Here is a 17646-nt window from a genome sequence, read left to right on the forward strand (position 1 = left end):
TACTTCAATTGGCAGCTTGTTTGTTGCTCTGGAGCTGGATTTCAACTTCTTCCTGCTCTGGAGCCTATTGCTTACACTGTCAGCCAGATGACCCACAGCCAAATCAAAACATCCACAAACAAACACAAGCATACCAGCTACGACTCGGCCTCAGTGACCAGCATGGTGCTGGAATACACTGCCAACGAGCTACATTCGCTCATCAAATTCATAGTAGCCTCAAATGTGTGTGTGCGTGTGTGTGTGTGTGTGTGTGTGTGTGTGTGTGTGTGTGTGTGTGTGTGTGTGTGTGTGTGTGTGTGTGTGTGTGCGTGCGCGTGCATGAGAGAGAGAGAGAGAGAATTATTGTAGCCATTATTGTACGGTAACACAGTCATTTGATGACTACTCATATGAATATATGATGAAAAGATAATCACACACATTCTTAGTCATGCAGTTTGAATGTATAAAATCATCACGCATTTGTTACTGTATTATTTAGAGATGCTGTAACAAACTTTATTCATAAATTAGTCAATTTAATCCAATGATCAGATCAAATTCACCATGCGGTTTCCTAGTACGTGTTAAATTCAGTTTAGTAAGGTTTACTGAAAGTAGAGCTTGTCGTCTGCTTCCATCTCGCGGCCACGTGGTGTAACATCATACGTGTCGTCTACGTCATACAATAACACGGAAGTAGCTCGCCTTCAGTAATCTGCAGACTCGTCTCTTCAGTCTCCATCGTTATTTTTCAGCTTTGCGCTTCCCGGACAGACTAAATGGAGAACTATTCCCCCTTGAAAGTCATCGGGGAAGGCTCCTTCGGCCGCGCCGTGTTGGTCCGATGTAAAAGCAGCCAGGAACATTATGTGTTGAAAGAAATCCAGCTGCCAAAGGTGAGTGCAAACAAAACATTCTCACGTTGGTTTTTATTTTTCAAAATAAGATTTAGGGTTAGGGTTAGGGTTAGGGTTAATATGCATTGAGATCTAAAACAACGCTAGATTTGTTTCCAGATTGTTGTGGTCACCTCTGTGGGCTGAGATATTATATATATGTGTGTGTGTGTGTGTGTGTGTGTGTGTGTGTGTGTGTGTGTGTGTGTGTGTGTGTGTGTGTGTGTGTGTGTGTGTGTGTGTGTGTGTGTGTGTGTGTGTGTGTGTGTGTGTGTGTGTGTGTGTGCGTGCGTGCGTGTACACATTTCATTCAGACAGAATGAAATTATATCCCCATTGCCCAATCTACAGTCTCTGTACTGTACTCCCATGTAGTCTTATTTACAGTGTTAGAGGCACCCATCCAAATTCCGCACTTCATCCCTGTTCTTGTTTACAAAGGTCAGTCTCATGCTCGGACATTGTTTCAGTTCTCAGCAGAGTTTATTCCAAAGGATATGAGAATGTTATTTGCACTTTGCTGATAACCTCCCAGATTACAGACACAGAGGCTGTTTGTTTTTGCATAATAGGGAATGCATCCATGCTTGTATTGGCATTTTCATAGAAAAAGCCCAAATTGGAGTATTCAAGGAGGGAAGCCGTCCTGCTGTCCACAATGAAACATCCTCACATTGTGGCCTTCAGGGAGGCATTTGAAGGTAATTGCACCCCAAGTCCACACACATACTCAAACAAGGTTCCTTTTAAAAGTTATTGCAATGTATTTTTGAAGGGTACAGTTGTGATCGATTGGATTGCAGAATAGGAAATGTGATTGTGTTTGTTCAGCTGATGACGTCCTGTGCATCGTCATGGAATACTGCAGCGGAGGAGATCTGCTCTGGAGGATACAGCATCAGAAAAACACTCAGTTCTGCGTGGATAATGTATGCAATGATGACCTGCAGGTATTTTCACAATTAACACTCATTGTTTTGCATTTTTCACGTAGCACTTTCCTTTTTTCCAGATTCTGAAGTGGTTCGCTCAGATGTGTGCGGGTGCAAAGCACATCCATGACAAACAAGTTCTGCACAGAGATCTCAAGTCCAAGGTACCTTTACTGATTTCATGTAAACAGAGGGGAGATCGTTGGCCTTTTCCATTTTGTATCATTGCCTTGATGGGAGTAAGAAGTGAATAATTCACTTTACTGGTTGGTTGCATACTGATAAAATCTCAACATCATCTCCTGCTCATGCACAATATCATCATTTGTACCGTAGTTTGCTGCTCTTATTTTTTGCTTGACGTTAAATGACCAATCTTCTCTCGTTGCCTCACACAGAACATTTTCCTGACAGATAATGGGACAATCAAGCTTGGAGACTTTGGCTCTGCATGTATCTTGAAGAGGTAATGAAGGATTTAATTTCATCCCTAGTGTTTCTTTTGCTCTTTTTAAATCTGTGTGTTTTTTAAAAGCTCAAAGGCTCATGCTCGTACATACGTTGGGACCCCATATTACGTGGCACCAGAAATCTGGGACAACAGGCCATACAACAATAAGAGGTAGGATATCGCAATTGTCTGCCTTCATACTATTGTTTAAATGAGAACCGGTTAAAATAATTGAAAACAGGGTGATCAGTGTGAGCATGTGGAGACATTTGATTCATAGGCAAGGCGTATTTAATTTTAGCTCACTATTCAGGCACAAGGCCATTCACAGTGTTTCACAAAGAATGAAAAGAAATACATTAAAGCAAGTAATTAAGATTCTTAAACTTTAGTGATTCAGAGTATGAAATTATTTCCCATTCTCTCACACACTCTCATCCTTTTCATTAGATCAAGTTTACTTTTCCCACATTGGTACTTGGCATCAGAAATCAGCTACAAATATTTCGTCCTCTTGTTGGAGAATCCCACATGTTATGATGTTCCAGCTACCTTTGCGAACAATGGACTCGCTCTATGCATCCAACATAGAAATACAACATTTCTACATGAGCGAAGGAAGCGCTTTCACTGAGAAAATTAATCCACAATTTCATTTCACAGAGCAATTTTCATCTCAATCACAGTTGCAAATTTGAGTAAAACAGATTAAAACCAGCATAAAAATGCAAGAGGTTTTTCAATTTAAAAGTGATAAAATAAGTCAATTCCATTATTTATTTGAAAGCCTGTGCAAATATAAATGTTTTAAATCCTGCACCAAACAACTAAATATAGAAAAGTTGCTTTTCCACTACACATTTTTGTTTTGGGTGGCTGTGGCACGGTTGGTAGATTGGTCGCCTCTCAATCAGAAGGTTGCAGATTTGATTCCCTCATGTCAAAGTGTCCTTGACACCTTGAATCCCAATGGATGGGTTGAACGTTTTGCATGGCAGCCGCTTCCATTGACGGGTGAATGTGATTAACAGTGTAAAGCGCATTGGGTAGTGCTCAAGCAGTGGAATTGTATACGTGAAAACCAACAGCAGCTGGTGATAAATTTCTTTGGTGGGGCTCTTCATTATTATCCCCCCCACCCCCCGCGATGAAACATTATAGTTCTTTGAAAAGGCTAGTGAATAGAGAGCACTTATTAAGACTCTTTTATTAACATACTTGTAAACAAATAGGTGTTTCATTAAGTCCCTTTTAGAAAATTAATGTGTTTTGGAGCTGGTTTACCTGAAACGATAGTCTGAGTTTAGGGAAAACAAAAGGTATATCAGAAATATTTTCAAACAACACATCAATTCATCTTTCAAAGCATTCTAAAATGCTTTGAAAGAAACCTTAAAAAACCTTAAAAAAATAACTATACTGGAGAAAGTTGTACCTGACCTGCAGCTTTTCAGCCAAATTTCTTCTTTCAAATCATTAAATTAGAAGAGATGTGACAGAGTTAATAATCAGAGACTCATCGCTTGTTGTCTTCATCTCAACATCTTGTAGAAACAAGCGAGAACAAACCAGAACTAACTTTAAGCCAATCCCTGAGCCTGGGGTGATTTAAAAAGTGCCCCAAGTCTTGGACATAAAATGATGCTGATTAGTTTAATTTCATGTCAGTCACTCTGGTGTTAATCAGTAATTGGTGAGATCACTACGAAGCCCCGCCTCCTCAGGGCGGCTTTCCTCAGCGCCCCACGCTGCTCACACACACACACACACACACTACTAGAGAGAGAAATCAAGAAATCCTCTCTTTTATTAAAGATTATCTGTAGAAAATGAAGCGAACACAGTTCAAGGTCCATTGTTTGTTTGTTGGAATCAACCAATTTCTACAGTATTACAGTTTATTCATATATTTTATATTAAAAAACAACAAAAAAAACATTCCTCTTGCTTCCACCAGGGAGGTCGGCGCCCCGGCGCCCTCTATTGACCATCCGCCACAGTATGTGGTGTTATTATATACAAACTAGAGTGTTAGGCAGGAGCAGGCAGATGTGGAAAAAATTCTTCACTCATGTAAAAATGAAAAGCAGAAAGCTCTCCTATTGGCCGTTGCTTGGCCATCCATTACATTGCATTCCAGGCCACACAGAGACTATTGACAATAAATTTGACAAGTTTTGATTTTCATGGATATTTCCAATCACAAACTAGTCAGGGGTTTATTGTCTTTGTTGGTTTACTGAGAGCTTCAGGCTCAGTAGCATCTGGAGCGTCCATTGGGAATTCATATGTAAATCCTCGCTTGTCTAATTTACATCTGAATTTCTCAAAATGTAGGTAATCAAGTAGTTTTTTTTAGTTTTATTTTAATTACAATTTCAGGCAAAAAACAAACACAGCAACAACACAATAGCTCACATACAGCATTATATACATTTGTTTAGATCCAAATCTTTGTCAGTTCTTGATAGTAATTATTTATATAATTACTATCAGCTCAAAAAACATACATCCTAGTACAAACAAATTAGAGAGTTTTATACATAAACAGATCACGCTGACTTTGGGAATCCCTGTAAGAGCATTGATGATATTGTGGGTCCGACATATCGTAAATAAAGATCCCAGACTCCATAGAATACATCCAACCTTGAGTGAGACATACAAGTAAAAAGTCCACTTGGAATGCAGTTTCTGACAATAATGTGCCATAACTTTATAGTTGGAGCAGTTGCATCAATCCAAAAGGATAAGATATTTTTCTTGGCAGCAAAGGTCAGGATGTTGTAAAACATCTTGTGATCTCTGTTGGTGATACCATTGTCTGTGAGATCAAGTAAGAGGCACTTAGGATCAAGCTCAGGGGTCGGCGACCTTGAACACTCAAATAGCCATTTGGTTTCCCACTGAACAGAACACATTGTGTGTGCGGGCGGGCGGGCGGGCGGGCGTGTGTGTGCGCACGCTCGGTGGAACAGACCAAACACAGGCTCTAAAGCCAGTTTAAGTCCTGCAGCTCCATTTCAGTCCATTGTTGCAAGCAGTAGCCTCAAACTGTCATTTCGACGACCAATTTTCCAAAAAGACGGCAGACAGAAATGCGTTATGCACTCCTCATTGCTTGCCGCGATATGTGCACCTCACTGGCCATCCGTGCCTGGCAGCAAAGTGCCGTAAACCGTGCGCTGCCGTAAAGTGGTATCTGGTGTTGTGGTATCAGTGGCAGTTTTATGAGTACGGGTACTCATGCCGGGTATCGAACCAATACCTAATATTGGTATCTGTATTCGTGCATCCCTAGTAGTGAGCATCGTCACGCTCAACAAGTCCGCAATATTAAAATTTCTCATCTGCCGTAAACACTCCCGTTATTGCTTACACGCTTTGCACACACTGCTTGTTTTGTTGACTGGGTTTATTGAAGCGTGGTCTTCTGACGAGGTTCAGACGCTCCTCTCAGTAAGAGGAGAGGAGATCCAGCTGGAGATGGACGCTGCAATTTGGATTGAGAAGTTTTCCACTGTGTCACAAATAAAGGAACCTCACGGCTTTGCATGACTGCTGAGCTGCGGCTGCGGGGAGCTGACAGCTTCGGACGGTTGCGCAACTGCAGCTGTGACCGCAACTACTGCGCTCTTCGCGCCACTATTGTTGCGTAATGACGTTACATCCCTGCGTCGTTCACCACACCGCCTATATTTTACCGCACTCTGTAGTGGGACCGTGCAACACAGTTGGTTCTGGGTGCACTTTGCCTTACCGTACTGTCCTGCTCAGGGATGAACTGCAGTGGAACCAAGGCTCAAGGACGAAACGGAGGGACGAAAGAGTCGCGGCTTGCCGACCCCTGGTCTAGCTGTATTGGAACATTAAAAATATAGGACAATACATTTACAATGCTGGACCAGTATCGCTGCAATTTAACACAAGACCACATGCTTTGAACGTAATTACCCGTCTCAAATTTACATTTCCAGAGTGTTGAAACATTGGGGTCCATTGTGTTCTTAATGGCAGGTGTTATATGAAAACGATGCAACCAATTCTGAGCTGTATTGACTTGGTCTGATTGCTCACAGATATATTTGTAGCATTGGACAATACCTTCTGCCACTCTAAATCCCCAATGGTGATGTTTAAATCCCTCGCCCATGCTTGCATTGTGGGCTGTGATGTCAGAGGTGAGATTAAGTTGAGGGCTCTGTAGAAAATTGTGACAGGCTTCCTATCTATGGAGAGAGAAAGAGTTTTTTCAACATGCAAAGTTGTGTTATTAGGTTTTAATGTGGTGTTTTTAATTATAAAATCCTGAATCTGTAGGAATCTGAATAAATAGCCCTTGCAGCACAGGTTGAATTGTTGTTCCAGTTGTAGGACCACACAGGACAGTGTTTCGCCTCTGAACAAATCACCTAGTTTTATCAGCCCATACCTTCTCCAGACTCCAAAGCCCTGGTCATAACAACCTGGCAGGAAGTCCGGATTATATGATATTGGAGAGAGGGGATGTTAACTGAGCACGGCCTTCAAGAGCACAAACAAGCCTCCACGCTCTAATTGTACTTAAAGTGACAGGATTGGTGCAAAAGTCATTAATAGAGACAGGATTCTTCAGGAACAACAAATTCAGCAGGGGACACTAAGAGAGGGACGATTCGATGTCGAGCCATGTCGAGTTGGTATCACTCCTAAGCCAGTTTGAAATCACTTGCAGGTGTGAAGCCAGCTGATAAGAGTCTCAGATTTGGCACATCTAGGCCACCATCCGCACCTGCCATTTGAAGTTTTGTCATCTTTAGACGGGGCTTCCTTTTGCTCCAAATAAAGGAGCTCAGCCAGCCTTTAAGCACCTTGGCAACCTTATTTGAGAGTCAAATAGGAATCATTTGCCAAGTGTATAATAGTCTGGGTAGGATGTTCATTTTAATCAGGGCAACCCTACCTAAACAAGAAAGGGGAAGAGGGGCCCAACATACTCGATCCGCCTTTATAGTATTCTACAGGGGAGGAAAATTGGTGTAATCCTAATTCCCAGGTAGACAAAACCTACAGGAGACCAGCGAAATGGAAAGGATGTCACTAGTACATGTTAAAGAGCCCAGGGACATGGCTTCAGATTTTTCCAAGTTAATTTTGTATCCTGAAAAAACTCCAAAAATGCAATCACCTTGATCAAGCTGGGAATAGAAACTTTTGGGTTGGACAAGTGAATTAATATGTCATCTGCATATATAGTAATTGTATGCTCCCTATCACCAAAGGGCTGAGTGGGTCACCCTGTCTGTTGCCACGGTGGAGGGGGAAGTTGTTAGATCTCAGTCAGGATCGCCGGCATTGGTGAGTTGTAAAAGATCCTGACCCACCTGACAAAATTGGCCCCTAACCTAAAAAGCATGGAACAAGTACCGCCACTCAACGCGGTCAAATGTCTTCTCAGCATCACGAGAGAGTATAATGGCTGGGTCACTGCTGCTTTGGGTTAGTTGGATAATGTTAAGGCGTCTTCTCATATTATCTGCTGAATACCTACCCTTAATGAAGCCTGTTTGATCTGCTCCAATAATACAAGGTAAGATCTTCTCCAAGCGCAGAGCTAATATCTTAGAGAGCAACTTCAGGTCAGAGTTGAGCAATGCGATCGGGTGATAGGATGAACACAAGTCTTCTCTAAGTGATTGGGGAAGAATCCCATGGTCAAAGGAGTGATTGAGCATAGATAATATTGGGTCTAATAGAATATTGCTGAATTCTTTGTAAAACTCACACCCAAATCCATCAGGCCCAGCAGCCTTTCCTGTTGGCATGTTTTTCAGAGCATACAATGCTTCTTCTCTGGTGATAGGGGCATCAAGCTGCAAACGTTGTTCTCCTGTGGTTTTAGGAAGATTCAGATCAGCAAAAAAGTGCTGCATAAGGGTGTGGGCATTATCGGGTTGATTCGATTTATATACTGTAAATTAGAATAAAATAGCACAAACTGGTTATTAATACATTTAGTATCAAATGATCTAGCACCATTGGAGTCTAATACAGAAACAATAGTTTGGGAGTCGGCTCTTTTCTTCACAAGATTAGCAACGTATTTACCTGGTTTATCTCCCCACTCATACAATTTCTGTCTTGAACATTTAAGAGAACATTCAGAGTCCTGAATGAGAAGGGTATTAAGTGCAGTTTGAGTATTAAGAGTCTCTTTAAGTACCTCTGGGCCTGGACATGAGACATGTTGTTTCTCCAAATCTGCCAATTTGCACTCCAAAAGCTTGTACTGTTCATTTTCACGACGTTTTTTAGATGCAGCAAATGACATGACTAATCCGTGGGAATATGATTTGCGAGTCTCCCACAGAACAGAGGGATTGTCTGGAGATGATGAATTAATAGAATAAAATATTCTAAATTCAGAGAGAAAATAAGAGAGAAATTTGTCATCCTAAGGGGACAGGGATCACGTAGTTTTTGATTTAGATCATTTCAAACTTAAGTCTGAAGATATAGAGAACCTTGCATCAGAATTTAACTGGAAAACTATTTCCACCAACACCTTCTCCACGACCTGCAGCTCCAAAACACAACTCATCCAGTATAAAGTCCTACACAGAACACACCTCGTAACCCACAAGCTGCACCACATGGCCTTGAGCCAAACCCAAAACTGTATTTACTGCCCTACATCTGTTGATAATTATTCCCACGCATTTTGGCTTTGGAAACACACCTGAACCTTAAGGTCAATGGTCATGAGCAGGCTCTCAGAGATACTCAGCCTAACAATTACAACACAAGGCAATACAACATTACAGCTGCTTCATTATCTAAAACCTTTTGTATTAGCAGCACCGTCAAAAAAACTTTATTGTTAAATTGGAAAGATTTCCACAACTCATCAGTTAAATCTACTTACCTATCATTCTATCTGTCTATCTCTCCTGCTTTTCCAGTTCAGGGTCACGTGATGGAGGATAGATGGATCATTAAGTCCAGCATTCTCAAATGACAATGCTTGAGTCCTATAAAAAAAAAAAAACCTGGTCATCATTTATACAATACCTACAGAACTGAACCCTCTTGACCTCCACAGGACTTACACAAACCAGACTGCTTGTCTCAGACTATTCTCGTCGCTATTATACATCAACTCTTCAGTTCCTTTGACACCCATGCTGATCATAGGTGATCAATAGATAAATAAATCCATCACTAACAAAGAGCTTTTGGAGCTCAGCTCACCAAGTTTATGTAACTTGTGTGTGGGTTAATCAGTTTTCTGTCTGTGTGACTGACCCACTTCATGACAAACATCTGGTGTGACTGAATAACCTCGTCTGTCCATGTCTCTCCTGCAGTGACGTGTGGTCTCTGGGCTGCGTCCTCTACGAGCTCTGCACACTGCGGCACCCGGTACGACTCCTGTGAGAAGCATTGTTGTGTAATGCTGGAGTGCTGTTTTTTTCTTGCGATCTGGTTTGTTGTCTCATGTTTCTCTCTCCCTCTCCTCTGGTTCAGTTCCAGGCGCGGAGCTGGAAGAGTCTGATTCTGAAGGTGTGTCGGGGTGCGTACCCTCCCCTCCCGAGCCGCCTGCCCTACGAGCTGCAGTACTTGGTCAAGCAGATGTTTAAGACCAACCCCAGAGACAGACCATCCCTGCACACCATCCTGACCTCTCACCGGGTTTCCCGTCTGCTGCAGACGCATCTGCCCTCTCAGGTAAAAACATTTACTCACTCTGTTGGACCCAGAGAGATTTTATGGCCGCCCATTCATCAGAACGACCCGCTGTCGTGACATAACACTGAAGTGAGAACTTCAGCTCTTATACAACTTCCCCAGCTGTGGTAACCCGATGTGGAATCTGACCTTTGACAAGCCGAGCGCATGTTATGCGTTTGATTTACAGCGCCACTTTTAATCTTTTGACAGGCTGAAGAGGCGGAGGGGTTGGCGAGGCGGACCAAACGATGGAACAAGGAAGAGGGGGAGAAGGTGCTCTGTCACCTGGGAGAGAAGAGCTTAATCCAAACAGCCACATTTGAAGGTTATCACATAAAAAAAAAACAGCTGTTAAACGTGCAATTCTGGGAACAAAATGTGAAAATAAGTCTTCAACACACATGCAGGTGGAGAATTTTCCCAGAGCTGCAGTGAAGTAAGCGAGCCTCGACCTCGGAAGCGGTGGCCTGCCAAGCCTTCGGACTCCATCCTGCAGGAATTAGCCAATCGCAGCCTGCTTTCATCAGACGGCATGGCCTCAACCACTTCTGATATCAACACACAAAGTAAGACTTGTTTGGAACATGCATGCAGGCAATTTAGAGTCTCCAATTTTGCAGTGGAAAGATATTCTGTCGTGGGCGATAATCTGACTAAGAGGAAGCATGTCCAGTGTGAAGAGGGTGGGGCCGAGGACAGACCTTTGTAGAATGCCGCAGGGGCGGGAATATGACAGAACAGCGGCACACAGTGTTTAGTTGGATGGAGGGTGGGAACATTTTAATGTCCTGAACCGAAAGTGAACTTTGGGGGGGGGGACAAGTGTTTGATCGGAGCGTTGCCTCGCTGTTTTTGCAGGTGTGTCCGAGGAGCCGGAGCCGAGACGGCAGAGGAAGCAATGGGAGCGGGAACCCCCCGAGAGGCTTCTGTGTCTGTTGGAAAAGGCCCGACTCGACAAAGCGTTCAGCACCTTCCTAATAAAGAGAGGAGGTCTGCAGATATCCAAACACATGCCACCATAACATATCACGTGAACTACTAAACATCCTAACTGAAACTCTTCTTCTATCTAGTAAGTCTTCACGTGGCTGCGTAGTGATGTGATTTCCATTTTTAGATGAAGATCCTCTTGTGGGCCCGCTCTCCCTACTGCAGGATGACGACACTGATGGTCCCGAGCAAGAAGTAACCGTGGACGAGTACCGACTGCAGCCACGCTCTGATGACGAGGACACGTAAATAACTCTGTTTGATGTGAAAATCTCATTATATTTCATTTAGCTTAGGGCTCTGCAACCCTTATGACCAAAAGAGCTGATTTCAGGATTTACCACCAAATAAACTCTATTAGAAGAATCATGTACAAAGCATCAAATATCTCACTACCGGGGGGGGGGTATAAATTAAGGAAGGAACTACATTGTGCACTTAGAACTTTTAAAACATTTAACATTTTCATATGTGGAGCGAAACAGTGGAACAGACTGTCAGGGAGCTCAGGCATAGTCCAACCGTGAAGCAATTCAAACATCGATACAAACAAACTGTTCTGCAGGTACAGGGAAGAACAAGGTGGACTATGCACTAGGTGTTTACATTCTGTTTATTTACATACTGACTGTTTTCTTGGCTTTGTGTCGTGGTTATTGAAGTTTATGAGTATGTGATTGTTTGGAAAAGAAAATAGTATAGAAGGATTTAATAAGCTTCTGCTTTTTCCTTCTCCAGCATGTCCAGCTTTTAATTGCACTCACCATGACCCAGTTGTATAATACAGCTCTGGAAAAAATGAAGAGACCACTGCAAAATTATCAGTTTCTCGGATTTTACTAGTTATAGGTATGTGTTTGAGTAAAATGAACATTTTTGTTTCATTCGATAAACTACTTGACAACATTTCTCCCAAATTCCAAAAAAAACTATTGTCACTGAGAGCATTTCTTTGCAGAAAATGACAAATGGTCAAAATAACAAAAAAGATGCAATGTTTTCAGACCTCAAATAATGAGAAGAAAACAAGATCATATTCATTTTAAAACAGCACAATACTAATGTTTTAACTTAGGAAGAGTTCAGAAATCAATATTTGGTGAAATAACCCTGATTTTTAATCACAGCTGTCATGCGTCTTGGCATGCTCTCCACCAGTCTTTCACATTGTTCTTGGGTGACTTTATTCCACTGCTGGCGCAAGAATTCAAGTAGCTCAGCATTGTTTGATGGCTTGTGACCCTCCATCTTCCTCTTGATCACATTCCACTTTGCAGGGAACATGCTGACGTTGCAGGGCGAGCTCTACAAGCTTGTGGGGTTTGGAGCCGTATGCATTGGCGAGGTCCAGCCAGAATACAATGAGCTCTTCTTTCGCTTCACGGGCTTCCCCGATGAGTTGTGTAAACACTCCAGTGTGTTCCGGGCCACCAGGGATCCCACCCTTCTAAACCGCGTCATCAATGTAGCCGTTCTTTAGGAGGACTCTGTTGGCCGTCGGGACAAGATGCTGAAGAAAATCTTGCCTTTCACGCTGATCAGTGAGATGGTCCTAAACTGACTGATGTTCTAAGAGTCCTTTTCCTTTGGGATCCACACACCCTTTGCACTTCCATTGGTCTGCGTCAGATCACCCTCAAGATCTTCCAGAGGTGATGGAGGAGTTGCGGGCACCGCTTGTATACCTTGTATGGGACACCACTCGGGCCTGGGGCTGATGCTGTTCTGGCTCCCTTCACCACATCCTGAACCTCTGTCCTCTCATCACAAAGTCCACTGTCGGAGGTTGCTGGACTTTTGAGGGCCCTTTGGGGCCAAAGCTCCTGTTCCCATATTCACGAAGTGTCTGAGTCCTCTCAGGCAGCTCCTAACTTAGCCTAAGAATTCTTAGCAAGGAATCTTAGCTTAAAAGTGATTCAGGGAGTGTCTAAGAGTAACTCTGAGCAAGGGGTTGACAGCAACTTTTATCTTAGTGAGGAGGTGTGGTTGACCCCATTGCTATGTATGATGCAGTCTGCTGAAAGCTGTGATTGGTTGTTAGAGAAAGGAAGACAGAAAAAAGACGCTGTGCTCCTAGTAATGAATGGAGAGTAAAATGAACCTATCAAATAGCTTGGGCTGTATTAAAAATGTGTAATCCTGAAACTAAATTAATTTGTCTGAGTTTCAGAAAATAGACATAAAATAATTTGTATACACCCTAAAAATGATTGCGCTTACCTCGTTCACATGCCGATTATTACATTTACATTATTACATAGAAACGGGGTACCAGACAGAGACAAAACCAAACACCCCTTTAGAATATTTAATTTTTTCACACCTTCAAAAAATTTGTACGCACATTGGTCGGCGCCACTGATTAAACAAACGGAGAACATCTTTCCTTTCTCTTTGTCTTTCCACCACCTTGGTGGATCAGCACCTTGGTGGTGGAAAGACCTTTCCACCTTTCCACCTTTCCACCTTTCCACCTTAGGAGCTCTCTTATGGCTGAGGATGCTTTGTGAATTACTTTTATCTTAGTGAGGAAAAATTCTAAGAAAAGTCTTAAATTTCGAGGAATTGTAAGATTTTTCTTAAGAGTGACGTCATTAAGAGCTACTTTTAGCCTTAGGATGCTTTGTGAATACGGACACTGGCCTCTGTGTGTCGCTCATAGTAACATGTAGGAAGGCATTTGTGTCTTCGCTTGAGCACACAAGGTTTCCGCTACGCTTGTCTCCCTCCTCTTCATGAAGTTGAAAGGATTGGCAATGAAACCAGATCGCTTCCTTCTTCTTTCCCTCCCTCGCCTATGGTGCCATTCTGCCCAACACAGTGTCATGAGCTTCCGACTTAGAATGTTGCAAAGCTCGGCTAGAGGTTGTTTTTCTTCTTCGCAAGCCACCTTGTGCTGTCTTTTGAGGCTTCGAAGTTCTTGGCGCAGTTTGTGAATCTCTGTAGCTCTCCGTTTCATCTTGTAGCTGGGTTTGGTATTTCTGCTCTCGATGTGGCCAAACCTCTCATTATCATATATATTTGTGCTGTCAAAAATAATGCATTAATTTAGTTAATTGATTTGAAACGTTTGGCCAATCAATGAGTGACTGAGAATGACCTCCAGGGCCGTGTGTGTGTGTGTGTGTGTGTGTGTGTGTGTGTGTGTGTGTGTGTGTGTGTGTGTGTGTGTGTGTGTGTGTGTGTGTGTGTGTGTGTGTGTGTGTGTGTGTGTGTGTGTGTGTGTGTGTGTGTGTGTGTGTGTGTGTGTGTGTGTGTGTGTGTGTGTGTGTGTGTTATAGTATATTATTGCCACTTTGTTCATGTAATAAGTTCACAAGTATGTTTCTAGAAATATTCAAATTGTCAAAGTGGTGGACCTGCACTCTAGCAAAAGCCAGATTTATGTTAGATGTTTATTAATTAATGAATTAATGTTTATATTATTTTGCTTATCTTGGAGAGAAACAGCTTCATGCAAAGCTAAAAGGACGTTATAAAAAAATTGTCTTTGAATTTAAATATAGTCTCTGTGTGTTGAGTCGACATTAATTCCATGGTTTTCCCTCAATAAATATCCATTACAAGATTCAGTCTTCAGTAAACAATGCGATTAATCGCAATTAATTACAGAAAATTGTGCAATTAATTAGTTAAAAATTTTTTTTATCAATTGACAGCACTAATATATATATATATATATATATATATATATATATATATAATGATTGCTGTCAAAGCCTCAAGCCGCCGGTCTGCCTCCCCCTTTGTTGTGGTTTCCAAGTTCCAGCTCACATTGGTGTCAAACTGTGCCCACATTGCCTTGCTGTTAGCTGAAGGCTACGTGATCCTGCTGGGACATGGAGGCTGTACTGCTTGGAAGGACTGGGCGCTGTGGCGTAAATCCTGGCCGGGGTCTTCCTGCGTCTCACCAGGATCAGATCCTGTGTGTTGCAGTGAGTTCTCCTGTTCCCTGCACTTCATCCTGGCCAGATGTCTCTTGAGACCATGCGGATTTTTACACACTTTCCCGCAGATGCATCTTGTACTCCTAGTCAAGTTTCCGTTGGGGCTCTCGTTCTCCCTCCCTCTCGGATTCCCCTGGGGGGATGTCTCAGAAGGCTTTTTCGTAGCAATTATTGGTCTCTCCCTCACAGAACATACAGGTTGGGGTGCTCGCCCTTCCTGTCCCAGGTGCCGTCTTTCTGAGCAGTCAACTGTCTCTCCAGTTGTCACCAAGCTGTCCTTGGTTGCCACTTTTCGAGCCCTACATGGTGAAGCTCCTCCTTGCATTGCTGATCTCGTAAAGCCCTACAGCTCGACTTGGAGCTTGAGATCGTCTGGGCGGAACTTGTTAAAAGTTCCACGTACCTGTTTTAAAACTCAGGGAGACCGATCATTCAATGCTGCCGCACCCCGACTTTGGAATGAACTCCCACTCGACCTGTGCTCTCTGAACTCAGTGGACATCTTTAAAATGCGCCTAAAAACACATTTGTTTGCTCAAGCATTTTAGTCCAATCGACTCACGCTGCCACTGACTGTTGGCATTTGATGTGTTTTCTAAGGTGTTTTTTATCTGTTGTCATTTTGTTTTCACTGTGAAGCACTTTGTGACTCTATGTCTGCAAAAAGCGCTATACAAAAAAAAATTATTGACTTACTTACTACACCCAGTCTTTCTTGACCGTCACTGGCTTGGCCAGACTTAAGTTTTATATCTTAGTTTTATATTTTATTCATTCATGCCACATTTGATTGTCTTTATTTTGAGGACTGCTGTATCAATAAGATGATTATTACTGTTGTTGTGGATCTGTGTAATGTTATAATGCAGTTGTGGGTGGTCAGACTATGTGACAGAAAAAGGAAGTGTGCTATAGTGAACGTAGATGTGTGTAGGTGTGGTTTTGTTGTTCTCTCAATTTTTTTTCCCAAATTTTTATTTATATACATATATATATATATTGTTCGGTGTTTGTATCAGCGTTTTCATTTTAATCTATCAAATAACTGATGAATAGTCGTATTTCAGCTGTGAAATTAGGCTTATTGGGTCAACAGAAAATGTGCAGTATGCATCAAAACTAAATTAGACAAGTGGATGAATTTGGGCACCCAGACAGAAAAATCACATCAATATTTATTAAAGCCTCCTGTTGCACCAATAACAGCCACTAGATGCTTCCTATAACCTCTAATCAGTGTCTGGATTCTGGATGATGGTATTTTGAATTATTTTTCTTTACAAAACATCTCCGGTTCAGTTCAGTTTGTTAGTTTCTAAACATGAACAGCCTGCTTCAACTCATGCAACAGATTTTCAATGATATTCTAATCTGGGACTGGGCTGTTCATTCCAAAACATTGTACTTGTTCCTCTGCATGAATGTTTGAGTAGAATGTTGAAACATCCAGCCCTGGAATAACTTCAACTTCACATTCTTGAACATTACTCTCAAGAATTCACTGATATTAAGTGGAATCCATGTAACCTTCAACTTTAACCAGATTCTCACTATGGGTACTGGCCACGCAGCCCCACCACATGATGATACCTCCACCAAGCTTCACTGGAAATAGCAAGTGTTTACCACGGTGAACGAGGTCATACTTTCAGGTATTCAAATCAACAAAATAATAAGGGTGCCCAATTTTCTGCACACCCTCTTTTTAACATCTCATTTAATTTCATCCATCATAAAATTGCTCCAGCAAAAGTCTTTGTCTGGAAAACACTGCAGTACTCAGCTTTTTATTAGAAAATGAATGACATGCTGCTGTAACCATTTTCTGTGAAGAAGAAATTATTACGCATCCTGAGAGAGATGCAAAAACGTTTTTCTTCGACTGTATATATACAAAAACGTTGGACTATATTTCTTCTCCGTCCTCTTTCTTTGTTTTAAACCAGCAGGTTTGTGACTTTTTACATAAAGCTGTTGTGTTTTATCTTTTCTCCTCACAGGGACTTTGAGGAAGACTCTCCAAGTGACTGGATGCATGAAGCTGAGAAAATGTTTTCAGAACATTAAATCCTCGTTCGATGTGAGCAGTCGCAACCACAAGGCTCTTACTAATGTTTTTATTTCCACAAAGCCAGCTTCTTCCATGTGCCACACCACGTCTCGTAATGTCTCAAAGATGTTTCTTAAACAGAATTTTGTTGCTGCATTGACACAATTGAATTGAGTCTCATAGGATTTCTTGTTCTAAAGTCTCTTTTTTTCCTTCATATGAAGATGTGTCTGTTTCAGATTTAATCAGAACATCTGCTTGTGTTGCTGTTCAAGTTACTAATGATAACATTCCCAGTAGATTGAGGCCGTCTGGCAGCTCCTGTTTGGCTTGTCAGGGAGGGGAAGCAGGAAATATTAGCCTTGGACAAGCCGGGTCTCCCCAGGGTCACACAATTTTGAGGGCGGCTGGATCTTTTAAAGTCCATTTCCTCTCTAATATCAAAAGTAGAATAAACATGTTCAGTCATTGGTATTCTTCTGACGAGACATCAGACAAAACACACATCTGGCTCCTTCTGCTGTTGTGTTATTTTGGATTTGCTGCAGATGAAAGTGCTGGGTGTTTCCTGCAGCAGATGTCTTTTGTTTCACCAGCAGGTGGAGTTGAACTCATTCGTGGATCCTTTGGGGCTTTACAGATATGATTTAAGATATTGAAGTTATTTAAGAAGTGGCAGTGAGTG

The 17646-nt window shown here is 42.1% G+C and overlaps 1 protein-coding gene across 2 annotated transcripts; it reads left to right on the forward strand.

Annotated features, from left to right (window-relative positions):
* Nucleotides 1-665: 665 nt before the first annotated feature.
* nek3 (NIMA related kinase 3) lies at nucleotides 666-17457 on the forward strand. Of its 2 annotated transcripts, XM_080459107.1 has the most exons (13): nucleotides 666-881; nucleotides 1489-1582; nucleotides 1713-1810; nucleotides 1894-1977; nucleotides 2212-2279; nucleotides 2349-2435; nucleotides 9611-9665; nucleotides 9771-9971; nucleotides 10185-10299; nucleotides 10382-10540; nucleotides 10833-10964; nucleotides 11092-11209; nucleotides 16912-17457. In XM_080459107.1, exons 1-13 carry the CDS (start codon nucleotides 765-767, stop codon nucleotides 16976-16978), a joined length of 1395 nt encoding a protein of 464 aa, XP_080315233.1. In that variant the 5' UTR covers nucleotides 666-764; the 3' UTR covers nucleotides 16979-17457. The 2 variants fall into 2 exon arrangements, with proteins under 2 accessions (XP_080315233.1, XP_080315234.1); XM_080459108.1 differs by lacking the exon at nucleotides 2349-2435 and having other exon boundaries at nucleotides 16912-17057.
* The last annotated feature ends 189 nt before the right edge of the window (nucleotides 17458-17646 follow it).

Source organism: Lipophrys pholis, assembly GCF_963383615.2.
Source record: "Lipophrys pholis genome assembly, chromosome: 3".
In the NCBI taxonomy this organism is placed as follows: domain Eukaryota; kingdom Metazoa; phylum Chordata; class Actinopteri; order Blenniiformes; family Blenniidae; genus Lipophrys; species Lipophrys pholis.

Coding starts and splice junctions, on each gene's coding strand:
- nek3 (XM_080459107.1), top strand. CDS start 765: ATGGAGAACTATTCCCCCTTGAAAGTCATCGGGGAAGGCTCCTTCGGC. Junction 10,300..10,381: donor CCAAACAGCCACATTTGAAG/GTTATCACATAA, acceptor ACACACATGCAG/GTGGAGAATTTTCCCAGAGC. Junction 10,965..11,091: donor CTTCCTAATAAAGAGAGGAG/GTCTGCAGATAT, acceptor TTCCATTTTTAG/ATGAAGATCCTCTTGTGGGC.